We start from the raw sequence: 22,723 nt of genomic DNA on the forward strand, positions 1-22,723 counted from the left end.
GATCCGATCAGTCAATTTTCCTCACTATACCTTCCACTGCCCACCTCCCAGCTCATTCATTAGCTGTTCAACTTAAGGGCCGTATCGATTCCTGTAAAAGACATGATCAAATGCTCTTCCTTTCTCCATATTCAGAGGCTTCCTCTCACTCCTACAGATGTTCCTCCTTCTTGTAGCATTTCTTGCAGCTTGTAGTGCTCCTTGGCCATGCCACTCTGTGAGCAGGGGCTTGTAGGAAAGGCAGACCTGTCAGAGTTGCTAAAAACTGTGCAAAGGCAACAGCTTTTTCTATCCCCACTGCACCAGCTAACGGAAAGAGGAGAGAAAATCCAGTTACTAGGGAGAACTGGCAATGCTTTGGGTGGGTGGTTCGCAGCACCTCTCTCGGTAGCTGCCAGCAAAGGGCATGCCCATGCTGTGGAGGGGAGTGCAGCGTGGGGAGCCTGAGCTAGCGGGGGCCCGTTGGGCTGCGCAGGCTGATTAGCTTGGCTCTGGGAACAGAGCAGCAGCCGTTTCCCAGTGCTACACCCAAGTTCAGAGCTTATTTGGTTGAATAAGGTGCCACGTGGACACAGATGTGTCGCTACCAACCCAAGCTGCACTTACAGCCTGATGGAGGGTCTCTGTATCAAGCGTCCCAACACTTCCCAGTTTGGGGTTAGCCAACATGCTTATCTCTGGTGTTGACGACAGAGTAAACATGCCCAGAGAGACTGGCCATTTCCTCTCATTCAGTCTGATTTACATTTTTTCCTGGAAAACTGCAGTGAAAAAACCCTGCACTTAATTCACTGGTGAGGAGGCTGCAGAAACGGCTGTGCAGACCTCTGCCTGGTGTGTGCATGTGAGAGAGCCCTGAATGCATTTCAGCTGTACTTGGCCTGTTCCTCACCACACTGGGGGTTATATATTTTCTTTTATTGTTCCTTTCCATGGCAGGGTCTAGCCCTGAGCACAGAAGCAACCTGCCTCTCCGATCCCCACCGTTGCTCTTTACACCCCAGCAATGACCGGGACCATGCCCAGACAGGCATCTCCCTCCTCTTCAACAAAAGCCACAGTCCAAGCAACGCTTTTCTTTTCCCTTCTCCTTTATTTTATTTAATTATCATGTTGCAATTTCTTGCATGAGCCTGCCTATCCTCCACCGAAGCATTTTGAGCAGCAAACGAAGCGGGCCGGGCTGCGATTCCTTACACTCGAGAGACTAAGCAATAACAGGTGGCAAGGCCGGAGGCAGGCCTGGCCAGGCACTCCGGTCGCCATGGAGACGGGCCAGGCCTGCCAGGGATGAGCGCTGGCAGCCAGTGGGGGGGACACAGGCGAAGGCACATGGGGGCACTTAAGCTATAGGTTGGGATTATATGTCATCAAGTCCTCCAAGGGGCTTTGGTGACCACAGGCTCTCGGGCTCTTGGCTGGCGTTCCGCTGCACAGGCGGCCAAATGTCAGACTGGAGCTTTGATAGCAAGAAAAAGGGAGGTGTCGCAAAGGAAAACCGGGCCCCTGTCTCAGACAAAGAGTCTTGTAGATTTTAAAAAAAAAAAAAAAAGCAAATCCACCCCTTTTCCTCCGTTGCAAAGTGCATTGACTGGATTCAGGCCTACATGCAGGTTCCCGGGGTCTCTATTGTGCCTTGCAAATTTTTGTTGCAGAGTAAATGGCCTGATGCAAAGCCTTTCAAATTGAATTGAAAACCTCCAGTGGGCATTATTGGTTTTCGATCAAGCCCAGAAGAAACAGGTAAGAGCTGGACAAAACATGCTAGGAAAAATCCCTTTGGGAGAGCATATATGTCCACCTGTAGCCAATTCACTGTAATCGTTTAAATAAAAGATGCACAGCCCCCCACCCTGACAGCCAGACAGGGCCTCTATTCCTCAGTCTCCAGTGCCTTTCCAGTAGTGTGGGTATGATATAAAATAGGGATAAAATGCTACCAAACATAGATGCCCAGCTTAAACCATGATTAAATATTATGCTGTATTACCTTTAGGCTGAAGAAATATATGTGACTGTGATTTGGTACCAAAGAACAGAGAAAACAGTTTTTCTTTTAAGCACTGGTTCCAGCTCCAAGGTTTTAAAGATTGTGATCCAAATCATCAAAATAACTTCCCTTAGAAATCAGAAAACTGAAAATCTACAAGGTTCTATTTATTTGGGGGTTTGTCTGTATGTAAGGGTCACATTTTGAAGGAAAGCTATTTAAAATATCTGTATTCTGAGTTTTCTAATTAAAAAACAGGGACAAGAATTGCTTCTTCTGAACTTGCCTTCTATTCAAGATATTTTCTGCAGCCATGCGAGCTAGAAAACTGAGATTCTCATTGAGTCATGTGGCTCCAGGAGGTGATTTAGAAAAGAAAAATCCTAATTTCTTGATGTTATTTCTCCAGAAGCAGCTTTCTTTTATTATTAAACTGAAACCATAAGGAAAATAATTTCCAGGTTTTTTGATTACTTGGGGATGGGAGAAGGGGAGCTAGAACTCTGTTTAGAGCCCCGGCCTTCAAAATTAAGAAGGCACAGAAATTATTTTAACTATATGAACTCAGTCAATTTGTTTAGCTTTTTAGATTTTGTCTACAGAGCAAAGTTACCGTGTGATATACTACAGAATTTATTTAATTTACAGTACTTATTTTGCCAGAAGACTCCTGTGAATGATGGTACCATATTTTAAGTAGGTCTTTATTCTGCTTAGCTTAGTATAGTTTGAAATTAACTTGATTAGGCTAAGAAGAAAAAATATATTTCATAATAAGCACATACCAAAGTTATTTGGAAACACTGAATTCATTGTCAGTCTCAGATTCTTCACATGAATCAGCTTTCAGGTACAGAGAAACTATCATTTGAACTGTGCAGACCTTTCTGCATCCCTCCTTAATGCATTTTTACAAGTATTTTAAAAAATTGTATACTCTATTTATTTTGGGGCAGATATATATGAAGGAAGGGCCTTTGATGAATAGAAAGCTACTGAGTTGAAATGGCAAGAGGCACTGATTTAAATACACCCCTATGAGCGCACCTTAGCTCAGGCAGTATTCCTCAAAGCTCCTCAGAGCTTTTGATCTGTTGTTGCAGTTTGTAATGTAAAAGAAAATCAGAGGAGTTTTGAGTAAGTTAGGACAAGACCATGGGTGGTTTCAAGGCTTTACTTTAAAACAGTTTCTGATTCCGGATGAACATTTTTTAGACAAAATCCTTGGTTGTAGTCACCCAATCCAAATGATTGAGCTGACTGCTAGTGAGTTACTTCTCATTAGCTGAGCTATCATCTGGGTTAAGATAGGACTTCTACTTTATGATTTAAAACAAAAGTGGATACCCAGTTAATTACTATGTCTCAGATGAAAAGCAGCAACACATTAGACCCTAGTGATCGCTTTGACTTGTGAGTCCATTCCCATACTTACTTTTGTAAGTAATTTTATTAATTAAGGGGTGGGATTAGGACTGGCTTTTTGGTGCATGATATTCTTCTCATGAATATTGCACGTTGTATCTCACTATCTTTGTTTCTTAATTCTCCCATCATTTGTGAACAACAGTAAAATAGAACTGAAAACTCCAAGGACATACACCAAAAAAATCCTTTGAAAATAAGAACTCTGCTTACTATAATCTGGAAATCTCTTTATTCTCAAACCTTCTGTGATTTAGCCTGGGGCTTAATTCACTGTACAGTACCAATCAGCCAAATAAGCTTGAGTCAGGTTTGATTCTAGTTTTTGCACCTGTTAGAACAAAAAAACATTGAAGAGGCTTGGCTTATTTGGCTCTAGAGATACATCATTTAAGACATTATCGATGTAACTACAAACTTCTCATCTGTGTATGATGTTTCAGGCCTGATATCTCCATCACACTCAACTGAGCCAGGTCCGTATTTATAAGTAATGAGTAATAGATGAGCACATAGGCATTCACGTTAAAATTACATTAAATTAGAAGAAAAAAAGAAAAAAGAAAAAGGAGGTGATCAAAACCCATGCTTATTCCCTTGCCAGTAGTCTAGGAGAATTCTTTCAGCTTCATCACAGTCAGCAAATACCTTCCACCTGTCCCACACACCGCAGACAAATCGATCAGTATTTTTTTGATACGTATTTTCACAAGGTCCCCCGTCTCATTTCTAGATCCACTGTCAGTGCATTTTAGGGTCATAAGACGCACTGAAAAAATGTAAGTTGCTATATGCGGAGTATTAAATCAATTATACCATTCTGAGCGGTGGTAGATGTGGAGCTCTTTCCTAAGTCTGCTGGCCAGCACCTTGAACACTTGTGTTTATTTGTGGCCTCACCACAGAATTGTTGTGTGTTTGTTCATCAGCCAGTTCATCACTCCACCTCCAAGTCTTTCAGCTGTAATACGCAATGCTACCTCCTCACAGAATTACAAAATGATATGGGGTTGGAAGGGACCTCTGGAGATCACCTAGTCCAACCCTCCTGCCAAAGCAGGTCCACTTGGAGCAGGTTGCAGAGGAACATGTCTCTCACCATGAGACTTAATTAGGGCCCAGCAACACTTGGGTTAGCGTCAACGGCAAAAGAGGCTTCTGACCTCACTGAAGGTTAATATTAGAATCTTGGTGTCTGTAAGGCACTTTAAGAATCTTGGATGAAAGGTGAAGGAATGTAATAAGGAACACAAAAAAAAAAAATCACTGAATGCTGAGATTGCTTAGTTTGCATTGCACATGGCCTGTCTGTAGATGCAGCACAATATAAAGAAGTAATTACTTAACTTTTTCAGAATGGGGCTGTAGTGGGAAAAATAAATGCTAGGGAGATCTGCTTTTTATACACAAAATATGTACAAGTAGCAACTTTATGATCATTTTGTTACAGCTCTTAAAATGAGCCAGTGCGTTAGGCTTCCACCTGGTTCCTGTTCTTTTTTTGCTTATCTTGCATGCACGTATTAAATGCCTCTCTGCAAACAGGCAAAATGCTAACCTAAGACTGGGAGCTTCTCTCTGGTTTTGGGAGAGCTGGGGATCTGCCAACCCAGACCGTTTCAGAGCAAAGCCCATGTTCAGTAAATACTGTCAGGGACTCAGCAACCACGCAGGAAGATATCGATGTATTTGCAGCCTTACAGGGTTTAATTTTTTCCTTAATTTCACCTTACCTGCAATCTTGCAGTTACCAATTTCCACAAAGCTCCGATAATCAACAGCTGGAAGGAAATGGATAACTAGATGCACCCAAACCAGAAAAGCAGACTGAACTCCGAGGAAATTTTAATTTTAAGTGTATGTCTTGGACTGCTACCAGAAGCCCTTTAGAATGTCATTGTTCTTTGGGGGAAATTTGGATGTGGACAAAAAGACCATTAATAACGACTGTTAAAACATCTGTTAAAAATCTGCAAGTTACAAAATGTGCATTAAAAAGATAATTAAATATAGATGGTGCAGTTTAAAGGTCTTCATTTTCTAGGTTGTAGAAATCTTCATGGGGTAGGCTTAGGCCAGGTATACCACTGGAATTTTTAAGTTAAAGGAGAAACAAAGACCAACCATTCCCCCCATTCCCCTCTCCCTTCCCCAGTTCCTAGTTAGAGTGTACAGGAACAAGAAGTTTTCCATCTCTGGAGAGCAGAGGAGGAAAATGGCAGTTGTGAGTGAGAAAAAAAGCACATTGCTGTTCTGCTCAACTAATAGGAATGTAGAAGGCCTCTGCCCTTCTCTCCTTTCTAGGGGAACTGCGTCTGCTCCTTTCCAACTATTCCTAGCTGGAAAATAAGCATGTAATTTCCTTCCTTTTTTCTTGGCTGAGAGAGTTTTTAGCTCTGCCGGCTGGGATGCCTGCCCCGGGCTCACTCTTGGCATGGGTGCTGGGTGCTGGGGTGGTGCTGGACCTACTGCCCTCCCCACTCCTCCCGGGGGACAGGCGCTCTGCTGCAGGTCGCTTAATCCTTGGGTGAACCACCCACAAGTGGCTTTGCCTGTGAACATTCATGAGCGTGTGAACCACCTTCTTGACTAAGGACACCCTGCCACTTTCAGCTGTAATCCCCCAAAAAGCTACTTGAAATAGAACCAGTTAGGGTACCTATCCCCCAATCTCCTTGCTGTTGGTTTTTGAGTTTGGGGAATGTTTTTTTCCTTTCTGCATTTGTATTTTGTGGGTTGAGGATTATGACTGCTGTCTGAAAAAACAGGCTTGGCCTATACAGGGATCTCTGGCAGCAGGTCCCTCTGAGGCACCAGCTCGGCTGGCATTATAAAGGAAAAGGTGAAGTGCATTTCAGGCAAAATAATATACTGCATAGTGTATTTAAAATGGATGTGACTGATACTGTTCACTTTTTTTATAATTGATAATATTTTGGGAAGAGTGTGGCCTGCAAACTCACCGAGCTAACATCATATCAAGGAGAAGGGGTATATGTCCAAACTGAATGCTCTTTAAGTAAATCTGATTTCTAACCCGACTGCAGCCCAGAAAGGACCAGACGGGGTCATCATTCCCAATAACTACTGTGACTTCTGCCTCGGAGGCTCCAATATGAACAAAAAAAGTGGTCGGCCTGAGGAACTTGTATCCTGCTCAGACTGTGGGCGCTCTGGTAGGTGACTCCTTCTTCCAACTTTCTTGTACAAAGGCATTTGTGTGATTTGTTTTTTGCTCCTTCTGAAGATTCTGAAGAAAGGCAGTGCATTTGGGAGGGGATAGAAGACAAGGTCTTACCTCATGGCTGTGTTTGTGGGAAAGGATGACTGGGAAATTTTCTGTCATAAAACCCATTGTTGGATTCCCATTTTTAAGCCAATGGGGCCATATGAAATAATAAAGTTTTAATGTATTTATTGGCTTCTGTGAACGTTGATACATGTACAAGTTGTTCTTCAAATGGAAGGAGAAAATCCTATGACAATGTTAAAGAATGGGCTCTGTCTTCGAATGCTGCAATTACAACTATAAATTACTTAAAAGATTTATGAAAGTTGCATGACAAGCATTTCCATTGATTACACATTTCATGCATTTCTTCATCCAAAAAAGAAAGAGGGAGGAAATTACAGGGTAAGGATGGGGGTAGCTGTCAAGAATTATCCTCTTACAAGATGACTATCATTAATTTTGTTTAAAGAGGTTTTTATTTCTCCATTTTTTTTCCCTTCTCTCTTTTTAAATGTAGGCAATTGTGTCTTTCCCATTCTGAGTTGTCTTTATTTCTGGACTGTTGTTTGTTTTCTTTCTTTCTTTCTTTCTTTCTTTCTTTCTTTCTTTCTTTCTTTCTTTCTTTTCTTTCTTTCTCTCTTTCTTTCTTTCTTTCTTTCTTTCTTTCTTTCTCTCTTTCTTTCTTTCTTTCTTTCTTTCTTTCTTTTCTTTCTTTCTCTCTTTCTTTCTTTCTTTCTTTCTTTCTTTCTTTCTTTCTTTCTCTCTTTCTTTCTTTCTTTCTTTCTTTCTCTTTCTTTTCTCTTTCTTTCTTTCTTTCTTTCTTTCTTTCTTTCTTTCTTTCTTTCTTTTTTTTCATTCTTTCTCTTTTTTTGGGAAATTTTATCCCAGCTGAGACGTTATTTATAGCTCGCATGGGAGGCGGTGGTGGTGGTAGAGTGAATGGGAGACCTTTAACAACTGCATATTCCAGCTTTGGTCCAAGTTTCCAGTTGTGATGTTTCTGGACAGTGGTGATACTAGTGGTGATAAGACCACCAAATGGTAATCTGAAAAGCAGACAGACCTTGAAATTCAGTATTGCTGCTGCTTCTGTACTGTAGTCACTGAAAAATGTCTGTTGTGTGGTGGCTGAAATGTGATGTGGAGTGTTCTTGTGCCAAGGGAATGGCCTTTTTGTGCTCCCGCTGAAATTCATTGTAAGCTTCTTACCACATTCAGTGGGAGCAGGACTAGACTCTCACCGACAAATTGCCTTCTGCAGTTGTTGTGACCTTTGAAGACGTTCTGAAGTGATACTGACTTGTTACCAGAGGACCAATGGTTTTCTCCAGGGGAGTCCTTACGAATGCTGTGCAGTCAGGGACGTGGACCTTTTAATGTGTACATGTTTGCTTCTTAATAATTGAAGGGGAAAGCTCATGCGGTCTGAGGTGCCATCTTGGAAGATCATTGCCCTTTCCCTTGATTGTTGTAGCTCCATATAACTCATTTCAGTGTGGTCCTGATATGGCACAGTGAGATGGATCCATATTTTTTGCTATTTAAACATTGCTATGGTGATTATATCAGAATGCAACACAAATACATTAATTCCCTTGATTCCTTAGCGTGATAGAACAAATAGATCCGCATGTAACCTGAATTGTGCAAAGTCAGTTCCATTAAATGCTATCCTTTTACAAATTCTGACCCACCTGGGTCATTCATAGAGGTCTGCAATGCTGTGACTGATGTGTGATGAAAGTGATTAAGGTACAACCACACACTAATCTGTAAACTTAAACAATGAAAACTCTTTGATGGTTGCCATCTTTCTCTTTCTTGATAATGGAGAACATTTTCATTATACTGAAAGAGAGGTCATGGAAATTATATTGTTTCTTCCCTTCACAAAGTCAGCAAAATCACATCTCTACAAGGTGCTTCATCTGCCAATTATTTCGTTATATCCATTTTCTTTTCGTGAACAGGATTTAATTCTTCATTTCTCAAGCAATGCAGTGTACTTGTTATATGGCTGATTCCTGTAGCTGGAGCGGGGACCAAACAGTTGGTTGCTTAATACCACACTACTGTTTCTGAATAATAAAATAGCCGTTCCCAAAAATCTCACACTTTCATTTTGCTGGGGCACAAGAGACATCTTTTTCTCTGCCTTACCTGAAGAGGGAATTTGGAGGCTATACTATTAGTCACATAACATGTTTGATTGAGGAAGAAAATAAACCTCAGTCTTGCAGTCTTGTTCTCGTTGTTGTTGTTGTTGCTATTGATGTCCTGTGTGGAGAATTTCCTGTTCCATATTGAAAGTTGGATTGACTCACACACATTTGAACTTTTCAGTGTTCCCCAAGACAGAACACTTCTCATCTTAGCTGTTAAACTGTATATATTTGTTTTGGTTTTTATTTTTGAAGGAGATGCCATGGAATTGGAATAAAAGCATTTGTTTAGGTTACTTTCACTTAGTCTTCAAAATGTACTTCATTTTGACTACAGAGGAGACTCTTTAGGATCAGGTGAAGGACAGTGATAAAAAATAGTCCTGAGGTTGATGACCTACCCAGTAGGTTACATTTCTACAGCAGTGAATTTGTGACAGTTGATGCCAGTCTGAAGGACAGTCATTGTGCTTAGAGCTAACGGTGTCTAATTACTTATATGGTCTAAAAATCTTTTAAAATTGATCTAAGTAATCAAAAGAAAATACTTTAATGTATTTTGAAGAGAGGAAAATACGATTAACCCTTTCGCTGCCATAGCTATGGGCACCTGTGGTGTTTGTAGATTTTTTTTTCTTTGAAAGAGAAACCGATCCTTTTTTATTTTTCTTACTGCAGTTCTACTGAGCTATGTTGTTGAGGTGCGCGGGCACATACAAGCACACACCTATGAGCTCGATAGTGTGAATTGTTTAATAATAATAATGATTAAAAAAATTATGATGATGATGATGCCTATTGCTTAACCCATGTGCTGATATATTCATCATACATGTCAGCTCATTTGGGAAGAGAAGGCAGGAGGGACGAAGCAGCGCCAGCACGCACTACGGAGGACTTGTTCGGTTCCACGTCAGAAAGCGACACCTCGACCTTTCATGGCTTTGACGAGGATGATGCAGAAGAGCCTCTCTCGAGCCGAGGAGGTGGCTGTGGTGGCAGCTCTCCCTCTGCAGACAAAAAGGGCAGCTGCTAAAATAACTAAAAAGACACACAAACTCTGAGTGATTTGCTGTCCTTTTTACTACTAGGATTATTATTACCTTTTTCTTTTTTTAATTTTAGGTTCTTGGGTTTTTGGGGTTTTTTTGTTGTTATTTTTGTTGTTTTTCCTGTGGGGTGTACACTGAAAGCACAAGCGTTTAAAGCTTTTGACAACTACTTTGAAGAGACAGAAGGTTTTGATTTTCCTGTTATTTTTTTCATTTTAATTTGTTTTCCTCCCACCTCCCCCCCTTCTCTTTCTCTCTGGAAACATAAAAGGTGGATTTAATATTTTTTTTAATAGTGAGCAGAGTTGATTTTCTTGTCTTTTAATATATATATCGGCAAACCACGAAAAATACAGATGGGTTGGAGAGCAGAAAGCAAACACAAATAGGTTTTTTTAATTATTATTATTTATATATTCTATATATTATTAGAAAAACTACTTTTTAAATAAAAATACAAAAAAACAAAAAGCAATGGATGTCTACTTGATAATAGAACTGTTTCTAGAAAACCACTGTGGGCGGACTCTATTGGAGGACAAGGAAACCCTTGATGTGATGGCTTCTGCGTTTTGAGATTTTGCACTTACTGTAGCATGTGGAGTTTGGCTCTTCTTGTACACCTGCTACGCTTGTCTTTAACAGCCTGAAAATACAAGCAGCACCACTGAAGACCATGACCTTGGGGAACACGTTTCCATCCCTCCTTTGGACACCTTTACACTCAATAGATCTCTTCTTCCCTGCACCCCTTCATGTCTTCCTCACTCCGCTCTACTTTTTTTTTCTTTTCCTTCACTTTTCACTTCATGGACAGCAATTTCCAAGCGTAGGGATGGAATATGAATGGCAAGTCGTAGACGTCAAAGACAAAAAAGATGGAGGAGCAGAACCATGGAAGAATTTATATGGAAAAATACCTCACCTGTACTTTTCTTTCCATTTTTAAATTTTAATTCACAGCGTTTTTTCCTGTGTCGCCCAGTTTTTTCTCTCTGTAGTGTCTTGTGAGACACTTTGTTTGCTTTTCAATAGCTTCTCTTGACATAAACCAAAGCAATAGTCATTAAAGTTCCAAGGGCAATGGAGAAGAGAGTGACTCCCTTCCCAGCGACTTTCCCAGAAAGGAGGAAACATGCAGCAGGATTTGAAAGGTATGTCCGAGCTGAAATGTCTTTCACTCAATTGTGAAATCTCTGTGCCCTGGATTTTCAACAGACCCTTGACTGAGCTTTGTTGTAGGAGTAAGTCCCATGGATTAAATTGTGTTATGAGTACACGCCACATTCACACCCCTGGTGAAGCTAATGGAAGTTCTGTGGGAGCAGGACCCAGCCTCGATGTACAGTCTGAAGTGATTCAAAAGGAGTCAGTGTGTAGGTTATATTTTGCTGTCCTAAGGCAGGCAAAAATCTCCCTGAAGTGGAGGCAAGATTAGGTTCTAAGGATATATTTTTACTGGTGTGTGTAATGCCAAACTGGCCTCTTTTAAATTAGAGACAAACCCGATATTTATCTGGGCCATGTCTAATCCTTAAACTGGAGGTCTGTGGTTTTGATACCAGAATAAAAATCTCAGCCTCACAATGAAGACCTTGGAGAGATATATATATATATATATATAGTTCTAATGCATGAATTAAGCCTATCCAAATGGATCCCATTTCTCCTGTTGCTTTTTCTCTTTCGACCCCCCCCTAAACCTTAAAAAAAGAGAAAGGATCAATTCTCTAATTTTTTTATTGTTCACTTTAGACATGGAATAAGCAGTGGCCCAATTCTGCTTTTAGGTGCATGGGCATCCAGAATATGTGCTAACTGATGTCTAGAAGACATTAATAATCTGCCGTCAGAATAGTGTTATGAAATATTAAAAAATACCTCTGTGCGTTTATACCATAGGACAGCGCATGTCAGAGCCACACACACCTGCCAGGATAAAGCCTTGTTTAAGCTTTCCCCATATTGATAATCCTTTTCTGTTGCTATTCTGTTCCTGCTGGTGTATCATAACCGATGAAGTGTCAAATCAATGATATTTTGACTTAATGCTGTCAATGAAAAGTATACTTTAACTGATAAAAACATTCATTCCTTCCACAACCAGTCCTTTTTTCTCTGAAGGAACACAAGATACATTTATAGTATTTTGCTACTCTTCTGTATTTACTAGAAGCTCAAACTTCAGATGGTTTCCAGGGGTGAGGTACAGACATACAGGCATCTGCTTTTTCAAAATTCCTGAAAGAGTTAGGACTTAGTTTGCATATCTGTATCAATTTATCTATCTATCTATCTATCTATCTATCTATCTATCTATCTATCTTTCTGTGTGTGTATGTATAGGTAAACATATCAAAAATGTATGTACACAGACACATACACACGTATAGGTAATGCAGACATTATTTAAATAAAGAGCAACAGAAGTCAAAATGGAAGACACTTCCCAACCAAGAATGGGTGGGACCAGCCCTTGTGTGAGGGGCTGGAACCCCTGTGGGCTCACTCGATCTATACTGTCCTTACTGCAACCAAAGAGTAGTATGAGTGAAGTCCAGTGGATTTTGTCTAAATTTATGCTAATGTAAGTGAGAGCAGAACCTGGTCTGGAAGTAGAGTTACAAATAAATACTACAAATCTGAAATGTTATACAATTTAAAAAATGAAATTCAAATTGATTTATTCTCCTACTCCTGCCCTTCAATCCCACATTCCTTTAAAAAAATTTTTTTTTTCTTTCTTTTGGTACTCTATGATGTACCCATGTGAACAACAGGGAAAACAGAAAGGGAGCAAGTAGTACCTAGAAATGTGTCAAATCCACAGTAAACAAACAACAGGATTTCTTGCATCCATCTTGCATCTACTTCTTGTATCCATGTAGCAGTCACATCACACAGGTCAGAAGGTTAAGAAAGGAGTTTTAATTTTACTCACTGTTCCTCAAAGTACAATCAGCGTATGCTTTGACAGGGAAAGGCTCACAGGAGTAATGGAGACTTGAATTATCAAGGACGTGAAGAGAGTTCAGTTTCCATCTGTCTTCCCTGTATGGCCTGGGAGGTGCAGGCTCTACACCCCTGGAACCAGCCACTGGTACAGGGGTGGCAGCCCAGAGCTCAGCGTTACTGAGTGCTCTCTTTACCCATCTTCTTGCATGCTCTTGTGGCCCATTCTGAGCTCCATGCTGCTGTGCTGACTCTAGTCCTCGCAGCGCCTGGGCAAGCTGGCTGAAACCTACCCAGGTACATCTTTTCTGAAGAACTCCTCTCACTGCATCAACTGCAGAACAGGCATACTCTAAAGATAATTTTTTCCAAGTAGAGTCCTTACCATTGTTTTTTGTGAACCATGCCTAACACATTCTGGGCTCTTCTGGAATACAAACAATGATCAGATGCCCGTAATTCATTAAGTCTTGATTTAGTTTCACAAATGCAGTTACTATAACAATGCATACAGTCTTAATCCTTTCGCAACTTAACCACCCATCTTTGTGACAAGCGGGTAGCACAGTACCCTCAGAAAGAAGCCACAGCAGCTCAGAGAGTGCATAAAAATTGCCAGCTGACATTTATTACAGATAGCATAGAAAAATACCCATCACTGTTATTCATATCATTAATGTGTATATGGACGGTCACTGGTTCAATCTAGTCCTGAGAGAGGAAGGAAGGTAAAATAAATTGATTGTTATGGAGAGCAGAGTAGTCCTTGGATTCCTCAAGATTTCTTATTAAACTGAGGTAACCAACATGAGTTTATTCCAGCAGGCTGAGTAGTGTGGTACTAACCATAGGAAGGCATCAATCATAGGGAGGAAATGAAGATGTAGAGATGGAAGTAAAAGAGTACTTGTTTAAGCTAGATTGTAAAGTAGTGTTAACGGTGAATATCGAATGGAGTGTTGATAAGGAAATGAAATATTCTCAGGGCAGGTACTGCTGGAGTGAAGGCTGGGAACAGGGAAAGAAGGTTGGTAGCTCATAAGTCAAAGATGAAAGCAAAGCAAAGGGGCTGCTCTCTCAGACTCTCTCTCAGACTCTCTCTCAGACAGAGGGGACTCTCTCAGATGGACGAGAGGAAGATGACAATTATAATGAGGCAGAAAAAATACATGAGGAGATTTCATACGTGCGACCAAAAGGAAAAAAAAAGGAGAAGCCTGACACTGGCATAGCCAGGTCAGAAATGAGGGAATTGCACAGTGCCAATTGTATCTTCAAAGACGCATAAGTCCCAAACCAAACTAGGAAGGCATAAAGAGAGTTTTCAGTGTGAATTCTGGGTTGTACCTAAAAAATACAGTCATCTTTGAAATCAGAAAGGAATGTGATGCTCTGTATTCCCCAGTGATTTCAGCAGTTCAATGAGACCTGCTGTTCTGAGCTTCATAAGAAGATCTTTGAAGGTGCAGTCCTTCAACTAATCACAAGCCTGGCTCTTCCAGTTCTCCTCCAAAGAAGTCCTTCTTATTAGAGGAGGGTTAGCACAAGGCTGTCCAAAGATTCTCCTGAAACATATGATCCCACACAAGCCATGTACCAAAATAAGACTGTTTCGATGTGAAATGTGACTAAGTGGATGTTTCATTTCAGGCCCTAAATTCAGACTTTTCTGTGTTTAATCATGTGAGCTGTCTCCTCAGGCACCTTTCTACTGCTCCATACTAAAGGACCTTAGAAAAGACACATAATTTTCTGAGCCATCCTCTGCAAACTGTGATTCACAGGTGGAAGCAGGAGAAATACGGAAGTGACGTGCTGCTTGAGCAGCTGATTAGGGGAAATAAAGGCTATGTAGAATGTGCACTGATCCTTAGCATGTTCCCTTTTGTGGCACTTAATTAATTGACATTTTAGCAGGGACAGACCTCGGATCTTGCATGAAAACAGTTTAAAATTTTAAGCATGATAATATTATATATGGAGAGAACTTCAAGAAAATATGGGATTCTGGCATAACAGTTAAAAAATCAAAGGAGATCGTGAGGCGTGTGGCAGAACAGGGATGGAACTGAAATCTGTTTTGCTTCACTTTGCATCTCTTCCCTCCACCCAGGTGCCCCCAGTTTTGTGTGCTGGATATTTATTTCTTGTACATATAATGGTGCTTAGAATAACATTGTACATATGTGGTAAGGTCATAAATGATGAGCCTAGGCTGCTGGAACAAGGTCCAGAAAGAACTTTGCCGCTGGCTTCGGAAGGATTAGCAGTGGGCTTTCTTAGCTATTGCTTTTATTGAATGAAACCTCCCTGTTAATACGCTTGCAGTATGGTGTAGACAAGCTCCAAGATGGCCATTTGTTTCAGCAGAATGTGTTATTAGAATCCCCTCCCCGCATTGTTTTGCCTTTGAGCTTTTACATTAGTTATTCATTTTGAGTTCTAGTTTGCCATTTTACAGACCTCAGCTTAGGCTCTTGATTGAAGACAGAGGCTCAGTTTGCTGCCTGCTGATGCATGGAGCAAATGAGAACTGCACCCAGAGAGTTGCTGAGTCCGGACTGTGCCGGGTAACCACTGCGTTCTCTCCTGCCTTGGCCTTTCTTTGGTTAATTCTTGCAAGGATATTTTGAGATGGGCCCTAAAATTATAATTCAAATGCCATCAAACCATGGAGCTTTCAAAGCCTGGTTCCTCATGCTATTTGCCTCTTCCCCATGGCAAGCAGTTTTCCTGGATCAATCCCCCAAGCAAACATTCTATGGACCCCACTGGGAGTCGTCTTATTATAAAAACTGCAAAATCTGCCCAGTGTGTTTTGTGCTGCAACATATGTAGATGTTTCCAATAAACACCCATTTCTTATTCTCCGTAATTTTTTCTTATTTATATAAAATTTGTAGCTATGAGTATATGTAAAGCATGAGGCACATGCATGTGTTCATGCTGGCATGGGATTGTTTTGACAAACCCTCACAGTGCAGGAATGTAGCCAGGCTGAATTTTTGCTGACTGAGCCATTACAATAACCCCTACCAACCTTTGTTCTTTTTGCCAGATATCTACCAGGGTTGAAAAAAACCCAACCTGTATAAATACCATAGAATACTGAAATTGGGTCGGGACTATTTTCGTGTCCCTGTCCGTATCTCTGTAAGTGTTAAGTTTCCAATTTCAGAGAAGTTGTAGTAACATTTAGAAAAAAAATCCAGCTGTTGCGATTTCAAGTTCTGATGCCACTGTTAAGGGGATGCTGCCAGTTTGTATCTTTGAGTTATTCTTTTAGTTGCTGGCATCTCCTAAGATTTTGAACCTTCGTGTCATCCAGAACTGCTATGAGAGGTGTGGGGAAGACATGGGGGGGAGACACGTGCATTTTGTGGAAATAAAGAGATTAGTTTAATGGCTATCTAATACTGCTCAGGAGTTTAGCCGTATGCAGCTTAGTCCATTAATGGATTAAACACAATGCAAAATGCAGTCTTTCACTGCATTTCCAGAAGTTATCATATTGCTGCCACCCTATGTGTATCCTTCAGATTTCTAAAAATGTCTTGTGCAGCACTGCATACACTTGTGGCTCTGTACAAATAATTAGTAATATAGCAATGTAATCAGAGCAGGATTTCATACACAAAGGTCTTAACCTCTAGTGAAGAGACAGCTATGTAAGCTGAATGATGAAGATTATTTAATGATGTTCACAGTAAGAAAGATTGACAGTGTTCGGTGCCTTTCTTTTGGATATGCTCCTTCATATCCCTATTTGTTTGCTTTGTATTTACTCATGGCTCCCATGGTCAGTTGAAACTGAGACTGTCGAGCTATATTTTCAAAGAATTAGAATGCAAACAGTGTTGGAAGGTTGGTTTGTGCTGCTTCTGTTTTTTTCTGAATGCTTGCTTTTGTTGTCTGAGTTTGTTTAGTTTTACTTTGTATTGCCTTTCCCTCTGCAGTCAGCCCTGCCCTCATGGACTCCAGCATCCTTCAAGCAAGATGTTTCAGAAGAAGGCCAAGAGAAGCCAGGATGCTTTGATACTTCTCCTCTCCTTGCCCTGACCCTTCCGTACCCGTGTTTCATCTGGCACAGGAGCCTGGACTGTGGGAAGTCAGCTGCCAACTGTTGAGAGAAGTTCTGGGGATGCCCTAAGCTGGTGCAATACAAAGAAGTTTTTTAAAGTCTTGATTTCACTTTCTTTTAAGCGTGTGTATAAACCCAGGTCAAACTGGAATTGATCTACAGTAGAACTGACTGAAAAACAAACAAACTGAAAAAAGACTTAACTATTTTATTTATTTCGATATTTAAGAGAGAAAAGAAGTGCTGAAGTTGCACAGTATTTTTGTTTGAAATACATTTTACTTCAAATTTTAAATGCAATTTTGTGAAGACATGAAATTTTAAAAAGCACTTAATGTAAAATAAAGACTGAATATTTACTTTAAGGAAAAAACTTTTTTTAAATAATGAAAATAAAGATCAACTCTGCTCTCTCTCTTACTTTAAAGAAGCCATTCATACATGTGCTGGGTATCTTTGTTTTTTGCAAATTGGATGTGGTAAGTGAAGATTGTTCTGGTTTACTTTCTCCTTAATAATATTATCCTGTTAGATGCTTAGAACTTACTTTGCTGTACTGTGTTAGCCACAAATCTGAACAAAACCTGTTGAAATAGCAAAAACCAGACTCAGTGATCGGATTTTTTTGTTACCAGATTCTGTGTCCAATTCAAAGGACTGTCTTCTCCCGGTAGGATTGATGTGTCTCTTCTGCACAGTGAAAGGTTTGCTCTTGAGCAACTTTGTGAAATACTTCTGCTTCTGAAAGAGGGGTTCAAAAAGGGAAAACAACTCTGTTAATTTTAGTATTATTTTTTCCTCTGGCAATTCCACAGCTGATTGTGAGTTGGTTGTAAGGGAATTATGTAAATGTTCAAGCGCTCTTGGCACCAAGCTTCCTGTTGGAGTCATGGATGATGCCATGTGTAGGAACCTTGTGTACTTCAGCCCTTTCTTAAGTGGTAGTGGACTTTGAAAAGCATACAGGTGCAGCTGCATATCAGCAGTAAGCAACGGGGGTTACTCAGCAGGAGAAGAATGATGTGAGTTCCCGCAGCTACAGTCTTAAATTGCCCTGTGAGGCAGCAGTGAGGGACGCTTACATCCCTAATCCTAAGTTGCTAGTCATCTTCTCAGTGAATAAGGTGTTCTGCTCTGTACAAGCAATGGAAGATTTTGTCAGCTGACAGATCTGCTCACGGTGGATAGCACAGGACTGTTTGCTATCATGTGTGATGCAGTCTGGTAGGGATGCAGGATAGCCTCATGTCCTAGGAGAAGGGTACTGGACTTGGCTCTGAGATTAGCTTCTCCTCTGTAACAGAGGTGCCAGATGTACCTATTCATATAGACCCAGGGTATAGATAGAAAAAGTGGGTTTGTAACTGTGGCTCATGTTGGCTTTTGGAGTGAAAAGTGCTACGTCTACAAAAAACACATCCTGACTTGGTGAAGCTGCCAGAGAGCCTGATCCTGCATCATGTTTCTTGCACACCTAAAACTCACCTCATTGCAAATTTTCCATGTGTCAGTAGCAGCAGATTTTGTGCTCTTCTCCCTTCCCCTTCCCCTTCCCCTTCTCCTTCTCCTTCCCAGATTATCCCCAAGGGCCAGTGTAAGATGTCTGGTAGACCTGAGTCCTGCTCCCACTAAGTTAAATGACAAAATTTATGTCCTAATTGGGCTCATGAGCAGGTTGGTTTTGTTTTGTTCATTTTGTTGGTTTCTAAACTTGCAATGGTGAACTGCCTCTAGAGAAAAAAAGAAATCAAATTTTATTTCATCAAAATATAACAAGATGCACAACTGTAATGAAGATTTGCAAACTGTAGGGCCTGTGTTCAGTTTGTGTAATATTCCTTCCAAATAAAAGTTCTGCTTCCAACGTCCCTACTGTATATTCCTCTGTAAATATTACTTTATCAAACCAATTCCACAAGGTCTTTTTTAGTGCAAATAATCTTATTTTAAAAAGACATTGTTGAATAACGTACTACTTGTACATATACTTTTCTAAGCTCTCCATTGTTTATAATACTCTCTTTGAAGCTTAAAATAAAACTTCCTCCTCTATTGATTTTGTTTCCCTTTTCCATTTTGTAAATTATGACTTTAGTCCCTGGATTTTGTTTTGTATTTCTTAGTGAAGCATGACGTTAACCAAGAATTCTCTTCCTTTTTTACTTTCTCTTCTCCATTCATTGGACTACAGAAATGGGTCCTGTTGCTTGCTATAGTGAAGGTAGGCAGGAAATAAACTACTGCTTTTGTGTAGGACTCTTAAAATGAGTGTTTGCTATCATTTGGTGATAATAGAGGATCTTCCTACATGCGTTTGTATTTTAGTAACCTTCTCCATGAGAACAACAGGGTTGCATTAAGCTAATGTAGATTCAAAGGTGGAGTCTAAATGACACGAGAGCTTTTCATACAGATTTTAGTGGCATTGCCTGAAGGAGTTGTGCCCCTGCCTGTGCCATTTCTAACCCAGTCACTGGAGTAACTGGGATCTGTGGTTCCCTTTGCTGTACCTCGCGGTGCAGCCACGAACCCTCCCTTTCCCTTTACACACCTTGGATTAGTAGTGTGGCTGTATACGATAGAAAGAGGAAATATTGTTTCAGATTAAATGCCATCTTTTTAGGAAACTCCGTGTGCCTTGTCCTGGTTTGGGGTGTCGCAGAGCCCACCCTCTGCCCACGGAGAGGCTCCTGCTCACGCTTGTTGCCATGGTAACCGGGGTCAGCTGACTGTTGTTTACCCCGTGGAGGGGTCAGGTGACCCAAACTGACCAATGGGGTGTCGCATCCCATCTGCCATGCTCGGGTTAACAGCTGAGGGAGCAAAGGGGGCAGGTTGGCTCCGCTTCAGTGGCGGCTTCTTGAAGGCCTCTGTCTCTCCTTGATGACTGACACCCAGGTAGGAGCCTGTCAGTTTGTCTACCTTTGATTCTCATCCGTGCGTTCCTGAAGGTAGATCTGGAATCTAGTTCCCATGTGTATTTCCACTGTGTTCCCAGTCTGGAACTTTCCCAGTGTCTGTCGGTGACATCTCCCTGGGAGCTTGATGTGGTTTCATACATATCTTTGATCTTTAAGGTCCCTTCCAACCTGAACCATTTTAGGATTCTATGATCATTCTATGATTTATATATATTGTATCTATTTAATTATTTCCTTTTTATTTTATTATAAGTATTTCATTAGTTTAGTGTTTTCTAAACTCATAAATCTCTTTTTTTCTTTTCTTGCTCTCCTTGGAGCGAGAGGTGGGGGAGAACATCTGTCATCCTGTCATTGGCCCAAACCATGACAGTCTTCTTCCCTAATAGGCTTGTTGTCACTTTTATGAAGCTCTGTTGCCTTCTACCTTCCCATCAATTTCTCTGCTACCAGCAGAGGCTATAGATGGCCCTTTCTACTTTGGCAGCTGCTTGCAAAAATAGGAGCTGAGGTGTAGTTTTTACAAGATCTTCTGATGTGGGCACAGATCCTTTAGAGTAGTGAACTGCCTCCCTAGCAGATTGAATGGCAAAAAGGTCCGAAAGAACACATCAGAAATTAATCCAGTCAGGCAATACAGGGATGGTACAGATGTACCTGCCTAATTTTTAATAGTGTCGTGTGTGTTTTTGCAGCAGAGTATTAACTATTCTTGTTCTTTTCTAGCCTTTCCCTTCAAAGTTTGATTTTTCACATGGGTCATTTTAATTTCCACTAGTGTTTTGCTTCTTCACTCTTTCTTCAGGTGAATATGACTTGAAAACTTCACTGCTTGCCTTCAGACCTTATCTTTACCTGTGCAAGGCCTTTAGCTGATTCATTGGAAGAAGGAGGAAACCAAAAGGCAGTTTCAGCTGCCTTTGATGTCCTCAGTCACTGTGGCTCTTGGGAACCTGTTTGAGATCAGATAGAGCAGCTTTTGGACTCCTTACTGGGTTGTCCTCAGTTCTGTGGCTAAAAAGTCTTTCCTTCCTTCTTACTTGTTGGGTCCTGGGGACCAGAGGCGGCTGAAAAGGTGGGGTAAGGTGCTACCTGTATTTCTGAGCTGTGATGAGAAGATGGCTATGGCGCTGTCCTTAGAGCGCATGCTGGATGACAGGGTTGCTGGTTTTAAAGTCCTTCCTAGCAACTTCCAATTTCCTTTCTGCGATTTAGTCTAGATATTCTTAAAATAATCTGAGTTGTAGGCCTACAAAACTACTTTTCCTTGGGGATTTCATGGGGGAGCAAATAATCTTCTTTCCTACCCCAAAGCAAACAGAGGAGGGAGGGTATATGATGACAGATCCTGAGCCCCTGGCCATGGCTGCTTTTGTTGTTCTTCTAGCTCCTCTTGAGCTTTCTGCTGTGCTACACAGGACAGAGAAACCCAGACAGAGGTTGGACTGAGGGCAAAGCTGAATGCTGACAAATCAAAGAACGGAAAGTTGAAGAAAGGAAGGAAAGAAACTGCTTGTGGCATCAGTGCACTTTTCTTGTTCAATAGGTCATTTCCCATTCTAATGCAGTTGTCATTTTCATTGTCCCCAGTGTGATGGATGCAGAAAGCAGAGCTAGACATTTCTGCTAAGGTAACCAGGAGTGAAAGTGTACGTTGAAATTGGCCTTTATGGATGTCTGTCAACACCCTGTTTAGATGAACGGGATCCTTCCTACCACAGCAGAGCTATTGTTACAGGCTGTCAGACTCCAGAGAACAACTCTGCATAAGTCTTACTACTTTTAACATTTTTGTGCTTTTTTGTTGTTGTTGTGTTTTGGTTTGGATTTTTGTTTAAGCTGCAGGCCTGGAAATAGAAATGTTCTAAAGGGAAGTTTTAATTTTGCAGAAATTATCTGAACAGAAAAAAAATATCACTGTTCCCTAAGCCCCAGAGCAGGCTTACGTTGGCATGCTGGCTAGGAAGGTGTCTTATTTTCATGTCTGGAGAAGGGTTCTTGCTGGTGAGAGTCAGACATGGCAGGAGGAGCGAGTGAAAATGTCTGCCAGCATTGCAGCAGCTAATGGTTGCCCCCAAAGCCAGGATTCCCTGGGCTGAGACTGAACTGAAGGCTGGCAAAGCTGAGGGCTGGAATCCTGAGTTCCCTGGATGGGCCGAAAATGGCATTGGCTTCTTTGCTTTGACTTGAACTAGAATACTGCACTGGTTTAAGATCTGTTCCAAACTTTTGCCTGGAATCAGGAAGAAATAATCTGGTTAAATTTGCATCCTGGAGCTGTGTGCCCTACTTGCAATCAAATCCATCAGCCTACAGATGATAAAAAAGCCCATAACCCTCTCTCTCTAAAACCAAGCTTTTAATGCTCATTGGCAATGACATAAACTTCTCTGTACCCTCTTCCATTCCTGGTGTTGAAGATGGCTGAGTAGGAGCTCGATTCCCTAAAGCATAAGTAGCAGAAAACATAAGCAGTGATTGTTCCCCGTAGCTTTGGCTAGGCTTGTCCAAATTATGGCTTGGATGTGTTTAAGATCTCCATTGTCCCTTGGAAATTATTGTAAAATTGTATTTCCGTTGCTGCACCAAAGCTGGACGTTTGCCACAGTTTAGTGTTACCTTTGATTTGAATGACGTCAGATGAGAGCCATCCATCTGTGGCATTTTAATTTCACCAGTATATTTTTTTAAGACCTGACTGCATTTTTTGCTGTTTCAACAAATGCTCTTGCTCTGTGTGTGTGTTAGAAATGTTTACCATATCACGTTATTTGATGAACTTTTGTCCTTGCAGCCTGTAATTCTTCATGGTGAGTGCGCCATGATGGGAGAAGGATGGCATTTACCTTTAAAAAAGCACAGATTTCTGGAGCTCAGTGTTGTGGCTAAGACTGCCATCCAGGATATA

The 22,723-nt window shown here is 41.0% G+C and overlaps 1 protein-coding gene across 5 annotated transcripts in view; it reads left to right on the forward strand.

Moving 5' to 3' along the window:
• Positions 1 to 22,723, forward strand: part of DPF3 (double PHD fingers 3) — a 94,896-nt gene that overhangs the window by 56,577 nt on the left and 15,596 nt on the right. For 4 of the 5 annotated variants that reach the window (XM_074148731.1, XM_074148732.1, XM_074148733.1 and 1 more), the window contains one exon: positions 6,463 to 6,591. In XM_074148731.1, coding sequence (XP_074004832.1) covers positions 6,463 to 6,591 — 129 coding nt within the window. Of the gene's footprint in view, positions 1 to 6,462; positions 6,592 to 9,648; positions 9,846 to 22,723 lie in introns of those variants that run through there. The other variant, XM_074148734.1, reaches the window with a different exon arrangement.

Source organism: Numenius arquata, chromosome 6 (assembly GCF_964106895.1).
Source record: "Numenius arquata chromosome 6, bNumArq3.hap1.1, whole genome shotgun sequence".
Lineage (NCBI taxonomy): Eukaryota > Metazoa > Chordata > Aves > Charadriiformes > Scolopacidae > Numenius > Numenius arquata.